Source organism: Neomonachus schauinslandi, chromosome 12 (assembly GCF_002201575.2).
Source record: "Neomonachus schauinslandi chromosome 12, ASM220157v2, whole genome shotgun sequence".
Classification (NCBI taxonomy): domain Eukaryota; kingdom Metazoa; phylum Chordata; class Mammalia; order Carnivora; family Phocidae; genus Neomonachus; species Neomonachus schauinslandi.
In genome coordinates, this window is record NC_058414.1 from 54,704,020 (window position 1) to 54,718,947 (window position 14,928).

The following is a 14,928-nucleotide window of genomic DNA, read 5'->3' on the forward strand; positions in this document are numbered from 1 at the left end:
GTAACAGGTAAGGAAGCCAAGTCTCAAAGACTAAATAATTTGCTAAAATCACAGAGAGCCAAGCCTAATGTCAAAGCCTTCTTCCCAACTATCCCAGGGCACACTCACTACAGTGCTAAAAATCAACTAGAGACTCCATCTAATGCTGGCACCATTAAAGACATCAATACTTATGTAACTGAAAGCATCTTTTAACTGTTCATCAAAATAAAGGCATGTCCTCCATATTAAAACTAACATTCATAGAAGCAATATCATTTTCATAAGACTCCCTGATTTTCTTCATTATCTCTTCCTCAGCTTTGGCACATGTTTCAACGTTGCCTTTGACTGTAATGGTGCGCTCTGGATTATACAGCGTCAATTCCTGCAATCTGCAGAATGAAAAAGGGGAGAAAGAAAAAGAATGGAAATTACAGGAGGAAGACAGTTAATTACAGTTCAGCCACAGATGGCAACTAAAACCCAACTGTGGTGGCTGGCGACATGCAAAAATGGGTGGTCAGACATGAACAATGGGTAAACCCCCCGAAGACATGAATCCAAGAACTGTAAAGCTGCAGAAGAAAATACCTCCCCCCTCCTACCTTCTCAGTAAAAATTACTGGGTGTACACAGTTCAATGAAGTCCATGTTTGAAACACAGTGTACTTCTTGCCCACTTAAGGTGAACATTTTTCACAATAGTGAAACAAAGAAAATGATCAGAGGGATGTACAGTTTTAGTGGAAACCAAGAACCAGACGTACATAACCTTTAATAAAGATGTTCCTAGTCTACACTGACCAATTCTAAACTAATTGGCATTCTCACGCAATTGCATCTTCTGGGCCATCACGCAAGAAATAAGCATGGAAATATTCCCAAAAAGCAAACCAGAATTCATGTGTCCAAACTTCCTTTTGGCCAATAATTTTAGAGTTTAGATCAAAGTAAGCTGGAGAAAATAACATAAATCAATCTGTCTTGACTAAAAAAAAAAAAAATGACCCCTTGATGATCATTAAGACCACTGAAAAGTTAAAAGACATCAGCAATATTCAGCAACTCCCTGCTTGACCTAGGTCCCGCTGAAGCTTCAAAATCCACTCAGATGACATCTGAGAGGCCTGAGCCTGAGCCAGTCAACAGCCTTGAGACAAGCAATGGGAGACAATCTTAGCCATGGAAAATAAGTACACAGATTGAAAGGTTACAGAAAATTGGTGTAGCTCTCCTTCATAACCGTAGTTAAAATTCTCATTTTCACTACTTAGCAGAATGTCATAAGCTAAACTTGAGCCAGATGAATGGGTTAGTATTCCTTAACTTTTTCTCTAATTTGCTAAAAAGGTAAACATCTACACAATGAAGACTATTTCGCAGACTAAAAAAGTTTGTTTTTCATCTCTGGTCTCAACCCACCTCTCCCCTAAGCCTATTATATTACAGGGGTTTTGTTTGTTTGTTTGTTTTTAAATAGCTGCTTTAGAATAGCTTTTAAGATTTTTTTCTCTTAAAACCCTCCCCTTTCTGGATGTAAAATTCAAGACCGGGTAGGATCATTTATTATGTGGGGTTTTTTCCTTTACAACAAGCAGGACCTTCCAAATTCTTACCTCTCCCTTCTTTGAAAACTCCTTGCTACATGAACATGCTGCCTATCTCTCTTTACCATTCTTCCTCAGTTTATCACTCTCTTCTCACCTCATCTTTTTTGGGTACTCTGCATAAACTAAGAATAGTTACTCTCAGAAAGAGAGACCTTTCCATATAATTTCAGAGCATTCATGGACCCAAGGTATGGCAGCCAGCTTCCAAGATGACCTACTCTCCAGTGGGTGTAGTCCTCTCCCCCACTGAGTACAGCTGACTTGTGTAAATCATTTTAGAAAACTGATAGTGTGTGATTTCAGAGGCTGTGTTATAAAAAAACGCTGCCACTTTCATCTTGCGCTTTCTTGGATAATCCACTCTGGGGGAAGACAACTACCAGTTCTTTTTTTTTTTTTTTTTAAAGATTTTATTTATTTGAGAGAGACCCAGTGAGAGAGGGAACACAAGCAGGGAGGGTAGGAGAGGGAGAAGCAGGCTTCCCACCAAGCGGGGAGCCCGATGCGGGGCTTGATCCCAGGACCCTGGGATCATGACCTGAGCCGAAGGCAGACGCCCAATGACTGAGCCACCCAGGCGCCCCGACAACTACCAGTTCTTAAAGATACCCAACGAACCCTGTGCAGAGGCCTCACACCAACAGCCAGCATGGACTTGTCAGCAACATCAAGAGACCCCAAGCCAGTACCACCCACTTAGGCTGCTCCTGAATTCCTGACCCACAGAAATTAGGTGAGCAATACCTATTTACTATTATCTCAAGCTGTCAAATGTTGGGATAATTCATTACACAGCAATGGATAATAAACTGGGTTATATATTTCCACTTTAGGAGTATATATCAGAAAACCTAAGACTTCAGCTAGAAAATATGAATACAAAGTATTTAGTGCTTTCTACGTCTTTAGTAGGAACAGATAATGCTTTCAATATGGGTTAGACACCAACAGTAGATTAAGTTGGAGAAACAAAACGTAAATATGGTGGTACAGGCCAGCTCAAACACCTCTAAGATGGGAGAAGCTCTGCTTAATATATAACCTACAACTCAACAAAAGTGCTTGAGAATTTTCTAACTCAAAGCAAGGCAGCACTTACGGAGATATCGTGATTTTAGTGTCAGTGTCTTGCTCAATTTTTTTAAGGTTTCTTCCCTCCTTACCAATAAGACGGCCTACAAAGTTATTATGGGCTAATATCTTCAAGGGAATCTCTTCTGTGCTGTAAGTAAAAAAGAAAAAGGTCATAAAATCAGGATAAGTAAACCTTCTCCTAGGTAAAAAGACAATATCCACTCATTAAACATTTACTTCCACCTACCATATAGGAAGCATAATGCCAGGCAGAGTTTAAAGTCTGCTGACCTACATTCTAGCAATGCATGAACAGAGGGGGCACAAAAAAAAAAAAAAAACACCAGAAGTATTTGAAGTTAATTTTTTTTAAAAAAGATTTTATTTATTTATTTGACACGGAGAGAGAGAGACAGCTAGAGAGGGAACACAAGCAGGGGGAGTGGGAGAGGGAGAAGCAGGCTTCCTGCAGAGCAGGGAGCCCGATGCAAGGCTCAATCCCAGGACCCTTGGGATCATGACCCAAGCCGAAGGCAGACGCTTAACAACTGAGCCATCCAGGCGCTCCGTATTTGAAGTTAATTTTTAAAACTATTTTCTTTTATGCATCTTAGGGAATATCTTCCAAGGACAGATTCTCCTAGCTCACTGAAAACACCTCTTACTCAAATCCATATCCCTAAATCCCCAATACCAGAACACAATGTATAAATCCAAAACAATATGATTTTGCTATAAATTTTAAAATGCATACCTAGAGATACATGCATAATTTATAGAAGGAACCAGAAGAAACTCAACAGTGATTACTCTTTAGGGGAAGAGTGTAAGAACGGGAAAGGGGGCTTTCACTTTTCATTGAGTACCTTTTTGAATTTCCAACTGATACCTATCACTGTTTGAAAATATCACTGGTATTATCTGGATGGTGAGCTTTTTAAAATTTTTCTCTATTTTGAAAAAGAATTATAATCTTATAGCAAACATATAACACCTTATAACTAAAATATATTTAATACATGTTAAAGGTCCCCACAAATTAAGTGCTGTTGATTAGGTCCCCAGGCTAACTCCAGTACCTTATTCTGGACTCTCCTTTTAGGGTAACACTGTGCTGTACACTCAAGTGGCATGGAACCCAAACTCCACTCAAAGTTCCTATGGGATAGGCATTTAGAGTTTCAACCTGGAACACCCAAATAAATCTCCAGTTTGCCTTAGCACAGGATTAGGGATTTCTCGGCTCCTATCCTCCCTGCTGCTGCAGGGTAGGGCTGGGCAGACAACAAGAACAAGAGCTCCAATGAGTTCAGAGTAAAGGAGTCAGGATTTGAGGCACATTTTGGGTAAATCCACTTGATACTTTTTGGTCCTTAGGTGGGCTTCCTATTCCCTAAGTGCCTTCTTCTACAGCTAGACTGTCCCCATTCATACCAGTCACCCCATATCCAAACATGACTGAAAATAAGATCTTTTAAAGACTTATGCTTTCCAACCAAATCAATAGTGCCAACCACTGTAGCTCTTCAGGACAGCATTTCCCTGTGTTGTTGGCAATTCCTAAGAACAGTGTCTTAGAATTCCAAAATCAAACAGTATGAACATCAACCTCTTCACAGTTTAATCCTCTTTACTCACAATTTTATATCTTGAGCTTCCTTATGCATAATCTCCAGAATAGACTTACAAGCCGCAGAGGTACCTTCAGGGGTAGAGAGGATAGTAATTGACTTCTCAGCAGCACCCGCATTCTCTTTACGATGGACATCAATTCTTATGGTGAGCGCAAGGGAAGAAGAAAAGGAGAGCTGTAAGCACATATTCACAATTACAGAGTCTGTAAGTACCACCTTCAAAGTCATAGGACTTCAAGGCAAAGAGTGGATGACTCACTTCCCTCAAGAGTATAAACTCTTGATAAGCTGTCAACTTTGATGCCTTAAAGACAAATTTGAATTCCAGGAACATCCACCACCCTCCATCCCTCTTTCTCAAGTAGGCACATCTTTTCTTTCTCCCAAGCTGTATGTGCCTAATTTTTCATTTTGGTGTCATAGAATAAACATCTCACGTCAGAGAGGCTTGGTTCAGACAAAAGGCTTTCTTCTGCTCTAAGGCAAATAGGAGCTGGAAAGCAAGCCAAGAGGGCCAGGGTTGGAATCCCACAAGTCACGGTGAATTCCTTATGCCACGCAGAATATCCACTATCCATCGTATGAGACTTCACTCATCTGTTTCTTCTTGCAAGGCTCTTTCCACATTTTGCCTCCTTGATAGAGGAAAGTCCACAAACTAGAGAGTGATAGCAATGGAACCCCAGAAGATGGCAATTCTACTTCAAAGAAAACCAGATGGCTAATGAACACAAAATGATGTTCAACCTCCCTAGTAATCACATACGTGTCAATCAAAACAAGATGTCACTGGGTTCCAGATCTTCAAATAGTTTAGATAAAATTAAGTGTTGGCAAGAGGATGTAAGTGGGCACACACACTGTGGTGTGAGTGTAGAACAAATTGGTAGGACCTGTCAAAGCAAAAATGCTTATCATCTCTTGACCCAAGAATTCTACTTTTTGTAACACCTCCTACAGATATAGTCTCATATGTGGGCCTAAAGTGGTATTTCTCACCCTCAGCATTATTGACATTTTGAGCCAGATGCATCCTTTGTTGGGGGGAGTTGTCCTGTGCACTGTAGGATGTTCAGCAGTATCCCTGGCCTCTACCCACTCGATGACAGTAGCACTCCCCTCATCCAGTTGTGACAACCACACCAGACATGACCAAATGTCTGCTAGGGGGAAAGATCACCACTGCTTAAAAACCACTGGCCCAAGAATGTTCACTGTGGCACTACTTACACAGAAGGAAAATTGGAATTATCTTTAAAATGCTCATCAGGAAGAGGTGTTTAAGTGACATGTCATCTAGCAGTGTAAAAACATGTCAAGTTACAGGTACCAACATAGTATGTGAAAAACAACACAATACATATCATGATAGGATTTCTCTCTTAAAGCTACACGTTAGTAGGTACAAGGAACATGTCCTATAAAATTACATTCGCACCTTAACAATGGCTACCTCCAGGAATAAGATAAAAGGTAATCCCCTCTTTAAAAAAATTTGCATGCTGTATATTTTGAATTAAATACAAAATAAGTCTTCTGTTGTTTAAAAAGTACAAGAAAGAAAATCAACTATCTGGAAAAGTGTGTCTGGGGAAAATCAAGTACTGGTGAGTCCCTCTAGCCACCCAAACACTAGAAAACCTACAGAACTCCTGGCCAGTAAGAATGACCACTTCATGGTCACCTGGCTGGCTCAGTCGGTTAAGCGTCTGACTCTTTGATTTCGTCTCAGTTCATGATCTCAGAGTCCTGAGATCAAGCCCCATGTCAGGCTCCGTCAGGCTCTGTGCTCAGTGGGGAGTTTGACTGAGATTCTCTTTCTCCCTCTCCCTCGGCCCCTTCCCCTCCTCTCTCTCTAAAAGAAATAAATAAAAATGAAATAAAATGTACTTGGTTTAAAAAACAAAAAGAATGACCACTTCATCACACCAATAAAGTCAAGGTTTGGATTTCATTTTCTTAAATGTTTGAAAACTGAAGATTTATCTCATAATTAAAACCTAGACCTAAAAATAAGGGCAATGAATAGGTGGGGGGATGGATGAGATAAAGGGCGCACTTAACATGGTAAGCACTGAGTATGTATACAATTGTTGAATCATTATATTGTATACCTGAAAATAATGTAACACTGTATGGTAATTACACTTCAATTTAAAAAAATTTCCAGGGGCGCCTGGGTGGCTCAGTCGTTAAGCGGCTGCCTTCGGCTCAGGTCATGATCCCAGGGTCCTGGGATCGAGCCCCGCATCGGGCTCCCTGCTCGGCGGGAAGCCTGCTTCTCCCTCTCCCACTCCCCCTGCTTGTGTTCCTGCTCTCGCTATCTCTCTCTGTCAAATAAATAAATAAAATCTTTAAAAAAAATAAAATAAATAAATTTCCAAACTCTTAGAAAAAAAGAAAAAGGCAATATAAAAATGAAACAAATAAGTGACATTTAGAAATAATTAGAAGTGCCTTAGGTAACAGTCCCAATCTCAGGAACCATCTTTCCAACCACTGTTTCAATCCCCCATCACTGTAAATTATTGCTTATCTTCTAATAGGTAACATGTTAATCTCCCTCCTTCTAGTTTATTTCCACCCATTCACCCTGTTAAGGATTACAAAACTCTGATCCTCTGAGAGAAGGAATATTGCTTTACAGATCAGGGTAGCCCTCTGAGACCATTCCAGAAACAGAGGATCTAATAATGACTAGTTTCAACGGCAAGAGTTAATTAAATCCACTGGCAGAACTCTGCAAATGAATCATCGGATATAACAAAAATTGCTTCCCTTCCTTCTCCATCCTCCATCTTCCTGCCTTAAATAAAACAAACAGTTCAATTTAAATCATAGAAGCCCTTTCCTCTGACAAGGAAATGAGTAGCTTTAAAAGGAAAACTCTAATCTGCCACACGACAAGGGAGGGAAACCATTTAATAATTAGTTTCTGCAGGTAACAGTGGATCAAGAAAAGCAAGGAGCCCTTGAATTTTAATATTAAAACCAGGCAAATTTAAGATTAAAAAGGATCCCAACTATGGTTTAACTGTCTTCCCCACTCCCTACATGAAGTCAAAGACCATTGATTTAGCACAAAATAATCCATATCCAACATCTCCTGCTTCAAAGCAGGGAACGGCTGGGGAAGGCAGGATCAGACATCACTCTGCAGGTAGAGTGGGCATGCAACACCACTAAGCACAGTTCATTTTGGTTCTGCATGAGAAATGAGTCAGCTAGTTCAACACAGGCATGGTCCCTATGATAAATATGGATATCCTCTTAAGCCTATTGGAACAAACATACATAAGCAAGATATACACAGCACCATAGTTGTACGTTCAGAAAAAGACTGCTTAATTGCTTGGACCACATAAAATGAAATAATTTTCCTTACTAAATTTAAAAAGCAAAATAAACCACTCTCATCTTTGTAGCTGGGCCAAGCCCATTTCCATACTCTTTTGCATACAATGACACGGCCACTTCTCCCCAGTGCACTCACTATTCTTCGGGAAATACGGAATATGCTGTCCCAGAGACGTGCCTAGTGCACTTCACAGAACAGGGGTGAAGACAGTTCATTGTTAAGCTTCTTTGGGTCAAAATCTCCACATACAGCCTAAAAGGATGGTTAATAAAGCAGAACAACTAATATATAATTCATTGAAGCTTTTAAATTGATAGAGTATCTTAGACATATTTTAAGGGCATTGAGCATAATTTACTCCAGTCATTTCATTCATTTGACAAATATGAGAGCCTTCTACATACCAGACAATGTGTCAGCACTGGGGCTACTGTCTGTTTATAGCTCCTGCTTTCTACTCCTGCAAAGCTAGCTCCAATGTTTAATGAAGAGTCTTCCATTCCCTTAAAATTTTCATATTAAAACTATCAAACATCCTTAAAAAAGAAAAAGTCAATCTAACTACATGGCTTAATCACAGGGTAAGTTTGGAACATAAGCTGGATGATTTTTTACCGAAATAAAGCAAGACTGAAAACCATCTCTGTACTGGACCCCAGAAAATTACTTCCTAAAAACACTGAAGGGAGGTATCCCTGGGGATGGTGGTGTGGATAGGAGAGCAGAAAACAACCAAGAAGTGGCCCTTTTGTTCATCAGTGCCTCCCCCATCAGAGTGGATTAGGGATCGTTTCCCACTCATGTGTGCAAATTTGAAGTTCTCTTTGCGATTAAGCTTAAGCCTCAGATTTATATAAAATGAACACTAAGATATCAAATCACAAGGGTTTTCCAGATTCCCAAGTACTGTGCAAGGAAGGATCACAGCACACTCAGAAGGACACCAAGTACCAGAACAACTTACTCTGTTAAGATTCAAAGGGAAAAATATTAATACCCACTGCAGCCTCACTAATACTCACTTAGACTGAGTCTGTTTGGTAATGTTCCGAATGGTGGCACCTTCTTTTCCTATTATGGCTCCAACAAACTGGGTGGGGACCAGTAGGCGTAGAGGCAAGTCACACGGTTTCTGCTTGGAGACTGATCCTGGAGACCCCTGCCTCGATGAGCCCCTCTGCCCAAACCCACGGCGACCTCGGGGCTGCTGCAAGGGGTTCTGCTGGGCAGCAGTTTCATCAGGGATGTAGGCCACTTTCAACGTGAAGCTCTCCAACTGGAATCCATTCAGTTTGTCTAATGCTCTGGAAGGTGACAAAGAGCAGAGTATAGGAAGAGAAATCGAGCTCTAGAAACCTTTCAGCAAAGCAATACCCATCTCTTCCACTCAGGATTACTACCTCTGAAACTTCTGAATAAAGCCACTGAACAAGTAGGAAACCCCTAACACATGTAACCCAACCCCCAAACACACACACACACACACACACACACACGCACGGAAAAGACCAAGCTTCCAAAGAGAACATATTTACCACCTACCAATGAAAAGTAGAAAATAAAAAAGCTTAATCAAAAGAGTTTGACAAAATGTTACTATCTGTGAGGTTAGGAACAGCTTATGAGTACCCAAACAGCAAGAGAAGTGAGTGGGCAGTCTTTGTCTTGTCTTGTTTTTCCAAATCAGAATGGAAAAGACATTACAAATATGTACCTCCCTCACTTCACCCTCTTAAGAAATAATAAATATTAAAACATTTTAAGAATTTAAGGACAAGTATCCCTAAACCACTCACAGGAGATTCACAGAAGTTAATACTCAAGATAATCAATCAGTCAATAAATTCTCAGTGCCTATTATGAGCAAGTCCCTGAGAAAATAGCAGTCCCTGACCTTGTGGAGTTTATGATCTGATGTGGAGCAGAGAGACAGGGGTGCTGGTGAACCAAAAAGAGCAAATGAAGCTATTTTCTGCTTTATCTATCCATCCATCCGTGCATCCATTTATCCACCCATCTCTGTATTTGGAAAGGAGCTCTACTTTTTTCATCATTTTAAACCTTACTATGGAAAAGTACCCAATCTTTAGCATACACCTCAATTAATTTTCTTAAGGTGAACATGCATATACAGATCCAGAACTAGGACATACCAATGCCCCAGAAGCCCCACCAGGACCTCTTTTCAGTAATTACCCCTCCTCTAGATTTCTTTTTTTTTTTTTACATAATAGATTAATTTTGCCTATTTCAAACTTCTGTATTAATAATTGTATATGAGTATACGTTAGGTACTATCATGCCTGGCATCTTCTACTTATGTTTCTAACATTCATCTACATTATTGTGTTCTATATTACCTACATATTTTATAAGTGGATAACTCAAAAAATTGATAGAGAAGATATGGCCAAGATTTCAAAAGCACACATAAACACTCCTAAGAATATACACTCCCCAGCACACAACAAAATTAAAAACATATAAAGGCCCCATCCTTTTTCTCTAGGGTTATACAAAGTCTTTGCTCAGATTCTGTTCCAATGGGCACTGAGATCAGCTCAGGCAGGGAACGAAAAACAGGCATGAAGTAGTTTCTCTCCAGTTGCTCAGAGTGGTCATTTCTTGTTCACATACTGTTTTCCCTATTTGCAGATTCAGTTTCTGACTTGGACGCAAAGGGAAAAAAAGAGGTAGTTCTAACACCAAAAAGGGCACCATAAGCATGCAATTGGCAGACAGGCCTAGGCAAGTAGACAGGGCGTGATGTTCTCAGGACCCCTAATTCTACCCTCTCTTCTTACTTGAATCCTCTCCTGCATCACTGTCCTACGTGCCTAGAGCACAGAATGAACTCAGATTACAAGACATCCTCGTCAAGGAGAAATATACAAGTAACAAGAAATTTCTCTGTCCCCATCATCAACCCAAGACCCTTCCCAAAATCACTGTTAACTGTGAAAATGTCTGCAAACAGACCAGTACTTTCCATACATTTACACGTGTGTATGTGTTCAGTACCCTGTTTAAAAGCATCATTGAACCTGAAACTAATGTAACATTGTGTCAACTATACTCAAATTTTAAAAAACTTTTTAAGAGGTACAAAATTTCAGTTTTAAGTACTATGGATATAATATACAACATATTAACAGTTAACTCTGCTGTTTGGTGTATCTGACAGTTATTAAGAGAGAAGATTCTGAACATTCTCATCAGGAAGAAAAATTGTTTCTCTTTTTTTTTAATCTATGAGATGACCAATGTTAACTAGTTTACCTTGGTAATCATTTCATCATATATGTAAGTCAAATCATGATGTACCCTTTAAACTTACAGTGTTTTGTCAATTATTTCTCAATAAAACTGGTAAATAAGAAAAATTATAAATTATACCCACAAATACACATGTATACATTTGAACACAAACATAGAAAACAAAGTGTGTGGCTTCTCAATTATCAATAATAGTTCAGTCATTTTTTAATTAAAAATTGCTTCAAGATACCTTAAAAAATAAAAGCATAATTGAGATCTTATTATAAATGTTTCCAGTCTTGCTTCCCCCCCCGCCCCAAATACAATATATCTTAGGATATTTCTCAGCGATTTCTATTTCAGAGGACGTTCTTTTCTTTCTTTCTTTCTTTTAAAGATTTTATTTATTATTTATTTGACAGAGAAAGAGGATGAGCAGGGAGGAGCAAGGGGGAGGGGCAGAGGGAGAAGCAGGCTCCCCACTGAGCAGGGAGCCCAATGTGGGAGCTCGATCCCAGGACCCTGAGATCATGACCTGAGCCAAAGGCAGACGCTTAACTGACTGAGCCACCCAGGAGTCCCAGACGGCATTCTTTTCTTAAGTTTCACAGGGTGATAGGAGCACACACAGCACCAACTTTTATCAATGCTCTGATAACAGAACCTTAGGTTAACACATTGTTCCTTTCTCCTTCTCCTCTTTTTCCTTAAGGAAAATGTGGATTAAGGGCCAAAAAATATTTTGGTTATTTCTCAAAGATGACAACAGCTGAGAAATTTTGTTAACATTTATGAGGTATACTTATTATAGAAAGCTGGAATTGCACACAAGTTTCAACCAATTAGATATTCATTCAAAGCAACTTTTAACTTTTTCAAAGGCCATGATGAAACAGATCACTGACGGTTCTTTCAAAAGCATACGGAAAGGGGTGCCTGGGTGGCTTAGTCAGTTAATAAGCATCCAACTCTTGATTTTGGCTCAGGTCATGATCTCAGGGTTGTGAGATCAGTTGTGCATTCCGTGTCGGGCTCTTTGCTCAGTAGGGAGTCTGCTTCTCTCCCTCTCTCTCTCCCTCTGCCCCTTCCCCCTAACTCATGCGCACACGCGCCTGCACGCTCCTTCTCAAATAAATAAATCTTTTAAAAATAAGAAGGAAATAAAAATAAGGAATGCAATAATGAAGGAATCAACTATATCTGTGGGCACAAAGGCAATATAGTTTGCTATAATATCCTTTCCCACTATAAATTGAATATTGCTAACTTCAGAAGAAAAGTAGTAAAATTTGTGGAGATAAGTCAGTAATGTTACCAAAAAAAAGGTAAGTAACTTCTTTCTTGAGAGAAAGGACCATCACAGACAGACAGAGACCTTCTCCTCCATGGGGATAAACAGACATGTAAATCACCAGCCGCTTCTAAGTATTCTGAGGCTATCTAAATAAAGTCACACATGTCCCCAAGAAACAGCTCTCTCAACTTTGCATAAACTCACTTCCAAACTTCATTGCTTTGCTTTAAAAAAAAAAAAAAAAAAAGATTTGTGAGCGGGGAAGAAAGGTCAGATAGCATGGTGCTTCAGTACCCAGTGCATAGCCTGGGTCCTCAATGCTCCAAACTCAGACTGTTCCTGTCAGAGAGCATTCAGCACATACTCTGTGTATCCCACTGTCTAACTGCCAACTAAGAGTTCTGGAGCCCTCAAACCACAGTGCTCCAAACTTGGATATAGATGAAAAGGTACAGGAGTAACCTCACTGCAAACAAAGGCTTCCTCACAATTGGAGATTGTAAGTTTTTTAAATTTTAGGTCAATTACTGTAGCCTTTTTATGCCCAAAGTTTAAAATTCAGTTATGTCATCAGGTGGTCTGCTGAGTTTATGAGGCCAACATTATAATATTTTCACCAAACCTACTGTAAATGCAAGATGTATGATAAACAATTATCATAATTACTCAAAACACATGTGTTTCAGTTCAATGGAACTCAAGGATGTTTATCAAGCAAGCACAACCTCAGGATCCTGTTTCGCATCATTACAAGACTCTGCTCTGATGCGATTTTAAGAGTCATTCAGAAGGAGGCAAGTAGTTTTGCTAGGGGTAGCACTTAATCACATTGATAAGTTTATCAGCTTAAGTCACAGTGTAGAGCTGAAAGGGCCTTTAGACAGAGAATTAGTAGTTTAACTCAAGGATGAGGAAGAGGGAGGTAAAGAACTGAGGCCCAGAGAAGTTAAACTTATCCAAGAGTAAACACATACAGTTCTGAGTAGTACAAAAGAAGATGGACCAAGGACCAGAATTCTAATCACCTTGAACAATAAGTAGCCAAGTAACCTTGGAAAGGTCGTTTTCTTGTTTGGCATTAGCCTCCTCACTGACAAAACTAAAAGATTAGATTTATAGTCCCTTTAAACTCTAAAACTCCAGACCTCACTAGTGTGTATCACATAGTTCTGAACAAAATGAGGTTTAGCCATTATTGAAAAGTCAAACCATTCTGTTTTCTCCTTGTAGGAAGAATAAGAGGTTAAAAAAAAAAAAAAAAAGAGGTTGAGACATACAATTCTGCCATAATTAGTAAACATCCGGTAATATACCATTGCAGGGATGCAACTTAAGGCAACTATTATGGACAAAGCCCAAATATTTACCTACAAAGGAATTTATTACTAAATTGGTTCTAAAAGCAAAAAAGAAACCTCCAACAACCTAGAAACACAGTAGAGGGCTGGATACATAGAGACTGTGGTAGGAACAAAATATTACACAGATTACAAACAGTATAAATACGTTAGTGGCAAGACAATCTGCAAAACTCCACAAAATTATCTTTTGTCACTTTTTAAGTTATGACATGGGACAATGTCTACCAAACTTGATGGCAAATATAAATTATCTTAAATGGCAAAATGGCAAGAAATCCCACCATTTTACTGCTTTATCAGTCATTTCTTTTTCCAGAATAAATCTTCTATTTACATAATTGTCAAAGTTTAGGGGTCAATTTCCTCCCCTTTAGCCATCAGTCACATTGTTTCAAACACTTCTTCAAATGGATGTAAAAGCATCTGCAATGCTAGCTTCAAACTATAAATAGACTGTATTCCTATTCCGTAATAAAAACATCAACATCAGAAGTAAGAACCCTAAAGAAAAGGAAGTATAAGAACTACAGAAATGCCTACAAATTCTGAAGGGTTATTTCTGTCACACATGACAAACCTTCCAATGAGTAATATGTGTCTTTGCGTCATCTAAGTGTCCCCAGAGAACAGAGGAAACAGGGAATCCAGAGACCCAAGCCTCTCTTGCTCCGAGACACAAGAAATACTGAAATACGGACTTCTGTTTTTAATGATTTTTTTAAAGTTTTCATCATTGTTACCCATTTTATTATTTTAACAAATTAGTAATTCAAGACTTACGATTAAAACTAATTTATGTATTTCCTAGCAATGTATGCATTATTAACCTTTGATTTTTCTTAGCCAGAAGGTGGCAGGAATTTCCATGTTAAATTCTAGAGACAGCCTTAGTGAAGAATCTTCTTAAAAGTGGCATTCATAGATCTGTAAGTAACAAAGAGGCAGCCACAAATGTTTTTAAACCAGGACCTGATCTCCTGAGTATTGGTGGCCAGTCATTATCTGAAATGAAGTATACTATATAATAAATAATAGGGTATTAGCAGCAGTAATGAAAAATGTTAGGAAAATGCGTAATAGCTGCTACCTTTAGAGCTCTTACTACCTTTTAGGTATTATCACAAGTGTTTTGGAGGCATTATGTGAGTTTCTCTGAACAGTTTCATGAGCTAAGGACTATAATTACTCCCATTTTACAAGATGGGGGTGAACTAAATTAGATTCATCTGGCCAGAGTCACAGTGAGAAAAGTGGTGGCACAGAGCCCATTCCATGGAACTGGACTCTGGAATAACTGGACTCTGGAATAACTGGACTCTGGAATAACTGGACTCTGGAATAACTGGACTCTGGAATA

General features: G+C 39.2%; 1 protein-coding gene across 3 annotated transcripts in view; it reads right to left on the minus strand.

Moving 5' to 3' along the window:
* IGF2BP3 (insulin like growth factor 2 mRNA binding protein 3) overlaps positions 1-14,928 on the minus strand; it is a 151,701-nt gene that overhangs the window by 25,960 nt on the left and 110,813 nt on the right. For 2 of the 3 annotated variants that reach the window (XM_021689679.1, XM_021689680.1), the window contains exons 6-9: positions 8,681-8,962; positions 4,305-4,439; positions 2,692-2,814; positions 239-374 (exon numbers count right to left, since the gene is read on the minus strand). In XM_021689679.1, the coding sequence (XP_021545354.1) occupies positions 239-374; positions 2,692-2,814; positions 4,305-4,439; positions 8,681-8,962 (676 nt within the window). The remainder of the gene's footprint in view (positions 1-238; positions 375-2,691; positions 2,815-4,304; positions 4,440-8,680; positions 8,963-14,928) is intronic. The other variant, XM_021689681.1, reaches the window with a different exon arrangement.